Here is an 8,064-nt window from a genome sequence, read left to right as displayed (position 1 = left end):
CCAGCGGGGTGGGTTTTCTTATCTGCCCTGTGTCAGCCAGCCCTGGGCAGGCAGTGGGTGCTCAATACATGTTGAAAACATTTTTCAGTTGCTTGGATTATACTCATTTTCAAGTAAACTTCTTGAATGTGGAATATTTTTGATTTACAGGAAAGTTGCAAAGACCAGTACAAAGAGCTCAGACGTGCTGGTCCCTGTTTCCCCTGGGGCTAACAACTCCTAGAACTGTTCCGGAGGAACTCCCAGAAATGAGGTTCTTCCTGCCAACGAAGTAAAGAATTAAAGCTCAGCAAGTGTCTTAATATACAAGCAGGGTGTATTAGTGATGTGTTCTCTCCTAGTGAAGGTTGGGGTGGGAGGCCGAAAGGCACAGTTTCGGGGTGAAGCAGGGTAAGGGTGGCAAAGGTAAGAGCCGCCAAAGGCCAGGGTGGCAAGCGCAGGGGTGGTGGGGACCGAGGGCTAGGGTGGCCAACACCCCTGTGGCCAGAGGCCAGAGAGCCCAGAGCCCCAAGCCCTCCAAGCCTTTGCCCTGAGGACTTACACAGTTGGTGGGAATGGGGCGAGAGGGAAGAAGTTTCATATTGGTTGACAGGTAAAGGTGATGCTGGCTTTTCCAGGAAGGGGCGTGAATACCCCAAAGTATTGATGGGCTTCTTCCTTTCCAGCCTTTCAGGCCTTGGATGAAGCACAGTTTCAAAGGCTTTCTTCCCCAGATGATGGAAAAGACACGTAGAATCTCAAGGACTGCTGAGTCAGTGGGTGGGACATGTATCCCTCCTCCTCCCTGCCTTTGTTTGCTATCTGTCGTAACTATCCGGACCATGATCCACCTGGAACTAAGAAATTAGGTTTCTTCGCTGTGTTAGAAATCACGACACTCCCGGCTTTATTTGGGTGTCACCAGTTTTTGCAGCGAGGCTCCTGGCCCAGGATTCCACATTTCACTGTGTCCTCACGTCTGCTGGGTCTCACCCAGCCTGCCACAGCTCCTCCGACCTCCTTCTTTCTCATGACTGGGTCATGCTTTGCAGAGCACTGGGCAGGTCTTCTGTGGAACACCCCTCAGGTGGGGTGTTACTGGTACTGTCCTCATCATTAGCCTGTGGTTACCTGTTGCTGGAAGAAACCCACAGGGGGGAGATGCCCCTCTTACTTCGTTAAGTCGGGGCCACCACTAGAGGGTTAGGCAGGGCCAGCCGGTTACGTGGTGTCTGCCAGGTGTCTCCACTATAAAGGGCCCGCCTTTTCCTTTTCCGTATTTGATTCATTGGATGAGTCAATAACTCTTTTCATTTCTCTCCACTCAAAAGGAGGCTGGAAGGATTGCATTCTAGCTCCTAGAGGGGCCCTTCAACTTAACATGATTTGGAATTCTTTCTAAGGGAGATTTGACTCTTTTTGCCCTCACACCCATTTTAAAGACCCGGAGACTGAGGTTGAAGACGACAGACTTCCTGGTTAGAGGGTGGCCCAGCCCAGGGTGAAGCCCCACCCAGAGCCGGATCAGGGCTGCAGGCGCCCCAAGTGTGAAGGCAGGCGGCGACTCTGGGCCCGCATGGGGGGAAGGGGAAGAAATTGGGTCCCCCAAGTGCGTCTCGGGGCCCCAGTAGTTGGGTATGGGCCGCCCTCTGAGGGGCTCGCCCGATTTTCCAACTGAGCAGCCTGCACAGGGAGGGGTGGAGCGGCGCTGGGTGGCCCAGCAGGATTCCGGGGCGTGGCCAGCGGGCCAGGTGGGGAGCGCTGGGCCCCTGGGCCCCGGAGGTCACCTGGGTCGGCCCTGAGCCCGCGGGCAGGGCAGGTGGACCCCTGCCACCCGAAAACCAGGCAGTCTGACTGTGAGCGCCCCGCACTTCGGCAGCTGGGCTCCCCTGGCACCTGGCGTTGACCTCGACCCCGGCCCCGCCGCCAACCGAAGGTGAGACCGGTCCTGCAGGTGCAGACGTGCTGGCCGCCTCCCATGGGAGGGGTCTCCCCCTGTTCTCGTGACCCGCTTCCTGTTTTACTGGCTGCAGCGAGGGACAGCCCGCCGGGGCTGGGCGACCCAGACGTTGAATGAGGGGCCCCTCTCCACCCCGGAAAGGGACTGCAGGGACCAGCATAAGTGTGCGGGGCGCTCATTAGGAGGGAAGAGGGAGACAGGGAGGCGAGGGGCGGGTCCGACGGGCCACACGTGCGGGGACCCCAGTGCCCAGCCCCTGCCCACCTGCCCTCAGAGGCTGGGGCCACCTGGACAGCCTACAGGCAGCTGCGGGGGGCGGGGATCAAAGTCAAAAGTCTGCGGTCACATGCCAGAGTCATCTGCCGCCTCCTGCTTGGGTTCCTCCTGCGGGAATGGGGGTGGGGAGCAGAGGAAGGTGTGGGCACCACTTCCCGGAAAAGGGAGACCCTGCTGACTGGGGCGAGGGGTGACCCTGGGACACACACTTAGACACACACAGGTTGTCAAACACACCACACACACCATACACACAACTCGAGACACAACACAGACCACACAACAGGACCCAGGCACAGAGCTGGGACACCCGAGTCGTCATCCCACACAGTGGCAGCAGAGAACTCCACTGCACACCGGACACGCGGGCCTTGCCAGCTCAGCCTCCGCATCCACGGGGACGCGGCACACCTATGACCGGGCGGGTGCCCCGGCTACACGGCAAGCAGCTCGGACACACCCAGACACGGGCAGACGGACATGTCCTTGGAGAATGTGGACACACAAAAGGTCCGTCTGGCTGGGGCACACCCAGCACACAAGGAAACGGCCTGCGAACTACTGCACAAAGGAGCTCCTCTGGACAGAGGCCGTGGGGTAGGCGGGGCGGCACGTGTGTGCCCGACCGGACCCCAGCCGTCGTCCAGGGCTGGGGAACTGCAAGGCTCACATGACCCCAGGGGAGGGCCGTGGTCCCGGAGAAACTGCATCATCCCCACTGATGATCCAGTTCTGTCCCAGAGAATAAAGGCTCAGTGGCCCTTGCCAGTTCTGCCCTGTAACTCACCTGCCTCTTGGAGCACCCAGCTGACTGGCTTGTGCCTCCACCAGGGTGAGTGCTGGGTCCGGGATGAGGGAGGGCAGGGTGAGCCTGCATGGCCACCTTCCTGGCCCCTAGCTGGACCCCGCCCAATGCTCACCCTCCCAGCCAACTTTGCCCTGAAGTCCTGAGAACTAGGGCACCCCCGGGGGGGTTCCCACTGGGCCAGAGCAGGGCAAGTGGATGTCTCAAGAGCCTCCTGCCCATGCCTCAGCCCCAGGCCTCCAGACACTTGTCTCTCCCCTCCCAGATGGACACAAGGACAGTGCTACTCATCCTGCAAGCCTTGCTGGTGCTCCCCCTGGCTGATGGCACTGCCCCCGTCCTGCGCTTTGTGGCTGTGGGTGACTGGGGAGGGGTCCCCAATGCCCCGTTCTATACAGCCCGGGAAACGGCCAATGCCAAGGAGATTGCTAGGACAGCAAAGATCCTGGGCGCAGACTTCATCCTGTCACTGGGGGACAATTTCTACTTCACGGGCGTGCAGGATGCCAACGACAAGAGGTTCCAGGTGTGTGCCACTCGAGTGGGGGTGGGGACACGGGAGAAGCCACTCAACCTTTCGACTGAAGAACGCAGAGGGAAGCTGACACTCGTGGGGACCTAGAGCACTCAGCGTCTCTCTGGTCCCCGGCTCCTGGCTTGCTGGGAGCATTGAGGTGGCTGCTCGACCCTGGGGTTGGGGTGCCCTTTCTGTCTGCTGCAGGAGACTTTCGAGGATGTGTTCTCTGACCCCTCCCTCCGCAACGTGCCCTGGTATGTGCTGGCTGGCAACCACGACCATCTGGGCAACGTCTCAGCACAAATCGCCTACTCCAAGATCTCCAAGCGCTGGTGAGCCTGCTCCCCTCCCGTCCCTTAGGCCTTGTGGACAGAGGGGCCCACTGGCCTGCTCGGACCCTGGGCCTCACTGCACAGCATCCGCCATCTGCGTCTCCTCTGCAGGAACTTCCCCAGTCCTTACTACCGCCTGCGCTTCAAGATCCCGCAGTCCAATGTGACCGTGGCCATCTTCATGCTGGACACAGTGACATTGTGTGGCAACTCAGATGACTTCCTCAGCCAGCAGCCACAGAGGCCCCGTGACTTAAAGATGGCCCGTTCGCAGCTGTCCTGGCTCAAGAAGCAGCTGGCGGCGGCCAAGGAGGATTATGTGCTGGTGGCTGGCCACTACCCAGTGTGGTCCATTGCTGAGCACGGGCCCACCCACTGCCTGGTCCGTCACCTGCTGCCACTGCTGGCCACGTACAAGGTCACTGCCTACCTGTGTGGCCATGACCACAACCTGCAGGTGAGGGGCCTGCAGGTGGTCAGGGTGGGGAGCCAGGTAAGGGATCCCACCCGGGTTCATGTGCCGCATGGCACATTGGGATCCTCCTGGTGTTTGGAGGTCTCTCAAATGTCACTCCCCCTCAAACTCCATGCTTTTTAACCAGGAAGATAACCCAAAGTTCCCTAAAAGCCATCATAATAGCTACCAGTTGCCAGTAACTTGCTTAGTGCAGGTCTGTGAAGCAGGATCAATACACTCCTACAGGTGGGGAAACCGAGAACCAAAAGGGATTTATGTTCCTTGCCCAAGGTGACTCGAGACCCTGGACTCAAGACAGGTGGGCACAAAGCCCAGGACTGACCTCGCTGAGGGGCTGGGGGCCCACTAACCCTGAGTCCTCCATCCACAGTACCTTCAGGATGAGGACGGCATCGGCTACGTACTGAGCGGGGCCGGGAACTTCATGGACCCCTCGAAGAGGCACTTTCGCAAGGTTCCCAGTGGCTACCTGCGCTTCCACTACGGGGTGGAGAACTCACTGGGCGGGTTTGCCTACGTGGAGATCAGCCCCAAAGAGATGAGCGTCACTTACATCGAGGCCTCCGGCAAGTCCCTCTTCAAGACCAGGCTGCCAAGGCAAGCCAGGCTCAAGTGGCTGTGAGGGGCCTACGGCAGAAGGGCTTCGCCACCCGTGGGGCAGGGGGCCCCTCTGAGACCCTTGCCCCTTGACAGGCCTTTCTCAGGGGCCTGTGGTCCAGCTGAGCCAGAAGGAAAACCACATATGCTCTTGAACCTGACATCCTTCTGTCATTGCCCAACATTCAATAAAACAACAGATGCAAGGCTGCAAGTGTGTCGTGAGTGTCCCTTTGCTCACCTGTCTGGTGAGTTGTGACACCTGGGTTCTAGAGTGTCCGGTTGCCCGCCCTGCTAGACAGCACCTTCACCTCTTAACCTGCCTTCCACAACCAACTGGCCCCATACAGGGACGTGATTTTAAGTAGAGACCAAACAGAAAAAGGGTACAACGCACAAGCCTTCCTGTCCCAGCCCACCTCCCGAGGGGCAGCCACTGCCAGCACTGCCTTTCCTTCCCCAGCTGAATGCCTCCATCACAGAAACATCCTCCTTTACGCAAAGCAGCACAATATCCGCTGCATGTGTTTAACCACAGCTCTTCTTTCTACTTAAACCACAACTCAACCGTTCTTGACAGGATGCTCGTTTTGTTCATTTCAACACGGGGATTGTTGACATGATTTTATGGCTTTTATAGCCAAGTGAGATCTCTCTCCCCTTCCCTGTCTTTCCCTCCCCCTCTCTTAAAAAAGAATAACTTTTTATAAATGCATTTTTTTTCCTTCTAGTATTTTTCCGTGCAAATAAAAGCAAACAGGAATGGTTTCTTCCCTCCCTTCTCACTGATCTGTCTGTATCTTGCTTTTTTGTTTTCGTTTTTCCAAACAAATTTATTTAGGTGTAATTGACACATTTCAAGTGTACAGTTCCATAAGTTTTGACAAATATACACACCCACAAACCCTCACCACAACTAAGATATAAGCATGTTTCACACCCGCAAAAGTGCTCTCTGTACTGTCCTGTTCCCGTCTGCTTTACCTGGAGATCGTCCATCAGCTCTCTGTGGCTTCTGGCTCCTCTGCAGCTACGGAGACCCCACTGCGTGCCTGACCCACTGCCTACCAACCAGACATCTCCTGACAGGGGTGTCCAAACCTTTGGCGCTTCTGGGACACCCTGGAAGACGGAGAGTTGTCTCAGGCCACACATTATATACACAAACATAAACGAAAACTGATGAGCAAAAAAAAAAAAGGTTTTAAGTGAATTTACGATGTTGTGTTGGTTCACATTCATAGCCAACCTGGGCTGCATGTGGCCCTCAGACTTCGGGTTGGACACCCCTGGAAGGATCGCCAGCATTGCTTCCAGCAGTTTTGCTCTCCTCAAACAGCACTGCAACAGGTGATCCTGTCCCTGTGTCCTACATGGGCAAATGTGTTTGTAGGATAAGCAAGAGGAGGACTGAGCTTCTTTTTAACAGCCATGGAGCTTCCACCTATGTCTCTGGCTCCTTGCTGGGGCTCACTGAAATCTCCAGTCTTTCCCTTTTACCAACATACCCAGAGTGGGCATTCCTGGACCCATGCTTTTGCACACCTGTGCAACTGTGTATGTAGGAAAACTTCCAGAAGTGGAATTTTTCAGGGCCTGTTTCTTACGATGAATGCTGAAAGCAGAATGTGCATCCTGAGCTGAAGCTGCAGAGAAGCCCAGTTCCCCTTCCGGGGAGAGTTGAGTAACACCCACCCACAACAGCAGATGAGTCACAGAAAACCTCTCCCTTGGCCCGCACTCAACTGCCACTTCAGCTGCCAGCCTAGATGAATGAAATGAAATCGCCTGGACAAAACCTAATTGAGGTTACTGCTGGGGAGAGGAGTTTGGTGAAGGGGCGCCTTCCATTCCCTACTTTAGAGATATCCATAGTGTCAAATTTGTTACAAGGTGCAAGTGTTACTGCTAAAATTAAGCAAAGCTATCTTACCCAAAGACCAGCCCTGAGTTCCTTCCAGCTGTTGTTTACCTGGCTGGCGTTACTACCACACACACTCTATGCAAAAACAAGCAAACAAACAACCACCATCATTTCTAATTCTGACTCACGAGGGAAGGGACATAATCTTGATTCTCAAAGGACATTACAGAAACTGAACAGATTAAGTGCCCAAGGTCAGGTCCAGGAAGTATCAGACCCTCAATCTTCACCGCAGCAGTCAAAGCAGCTCATGGCCACACTGCCTCTTCCCACTGACTCAGAGGTTCTGAGCAGGAAGGCGTCTGAATCAGAGATCAGCCCAATATCCCCACTGGCAGGGCTCAAAGCGTGGAATCAGCCCAGCGTCCCAGTTCACAGGGCCCAGAGCCTGGAAAGGAGAAGTGACACATCAGAGCTGACACTGGGAATGTGTGGCAGGGATAGGGTTGGCCCCCTCCTCCATGACGACCAAGCACTTCTACTAGGAACCAAGGACCAAGGCCCATGCCAGACAGGGGACACAGGAGCACGAAAAACAATAAGGCAGGGTAGACTTTCACCCTCAGAGGACCTCTGTCTGGCTCAGGGAACAATGCCAACCAGTACCTAGCCATCGTTATAAAGATGCTTTCTGAACTGACAGAGCTCCTCAAGGCCAGTCACAGGGACTCATCTCTTCTCACTCTTCCCAAGCGAGCACATCTGATTCAATTGTCACAACTATTACCATGTCCCCACCCTACTCTTCACACCACGTGCTGGCCTGGGCACCAGCTGGCCTGGGCACCAGCACCCTCAAGCAGCAAGCAGGTTTTCCCAGGAGAATCATGCCACACCCACCTCCTCACCTGCTTCCAAGTCCAAGAATTACAAATAAGGTGAGAGACCTGCATGACTTTGGCTCTGGGAAAAGGTCCAGAGGGAATCCAGAAAAAAAACTCAAGAACACACCAGAACATGATGTAGGTTGAAGGTGGTATTGCAATTTCACAGGAAAGGTATAATTTGCCTTGTTGGTTTTCCCAGAGGGAGATAGAGCCTGAATCCTACTTCCAACCATATACAAGAATAAATTCCGAAAGGATCACATATTGCAGTGTAAAAATAGAACAGAATAGGAGATGAACATGAGCATCCCCACGAAGATCTGAATGAGACAGATCGCGAGAGCTCTGTTCATCATTGTCCCCAAACTG

The 8,064-nt window shown here is 55.3% G+C and overlaps 1 protein-coding gene across 4 annotated transcripts; it reads left to right on the top strand.

Moving 5' to 3' along the window:
* Window positions 1-1,530: 1,530 nt before the first annotated feature.
* ACP5 (acid phosphatase 5, tartrate resistant) lies at window positions 1,531-5,175 on the top strand. 4 transcript variants are annotated; one of them, XM_053658713.1, is made up of 6 exons: window positions 1,531-1,915; window positions 2,547-2,725; window positions 3,286-3,546; window positions 3,742-3,869; window positions 3,981-4,326; window positions 4,618-4,710. In XM_053658713.1, the coding sequence occupies exons 2-6, from the start codon at window positions 2,696-2,698 to the stop codon at window positions 4,666-4,668; spliced, it is 816 nt and encodes a 271-aa protein (XP_053514688.1). In that variant the 5' UTR covers window positions 1,531-1,915; window positions 2,547-2,695; the 3' UTR covers window positions 4,669-4,710. The 4 variants fall into 4 exon arrangements, with proteins under 4 accessions (XP_053514688.1, XP_036987330.1, XP_053514687.1 ...); XM_037131435.2 differs by lacking the exons at window positions 2,547-2,725; window positions 4,618-4,710 and adding exons at window positions 2,957-3,047; window positions 4,718-5,175 and having other exon boundaries at window positions 1,534-1,915; XM_053658712.1 differs by lacking the exon at window positions 4,618-4,710 and adding an exon at window positions 4,718-5,175 and having other exon boundaries at window positions 1,534-1,915.
* The last annotated feature ends 2,889 nt before the right edge of the window (window positions 5,176-8,064 follow it).

Source organism: Artibeus jamaicensis, unplaced genomic scaffold (assembly GCF_021234435.1).
Source record: "Artibeus jamaicensis isolate MK-2021 breed Jamaican fruit bat unplaced genomic scaffold, CSHL_Jam_final scaffold_537, whole genome shotgun sequence".
Lineage (NCBI taxonomy): Eukaryota > Metazoa > Chordata > Mammalia > Chiroptera > Phyllostomidae > Artibeus > Artibeus jamaicensis.
Note: the sequence above shows the minus strand (reverse complement) of the source record. Positions and strands in the feature narration are given on the sequence as shown.

Bases quoted from the DNA above. Each gene is read 5' to 3' on its own strand.
- ACP5 (XM_053658712.1), top strand. From the start codon at position 2,696: ATGTCCTTGGAGAATGTGGACACACAAAAG. The intron at 3,870-3,980 runs GTGAGCCTGCTC...TCTCCTCTGCAG, and splicing joins TCCAAGATCTCCAAGCGCTG to GAACTTCCCCAGTCCTTACT. The intron at 4,327-4,717 runs GTGAGGGGCCTG...CTCCATCCACAG, and splicing joins GCCATGACCACAACCTGCAG to TACCTTCAGGATGAGGACGG.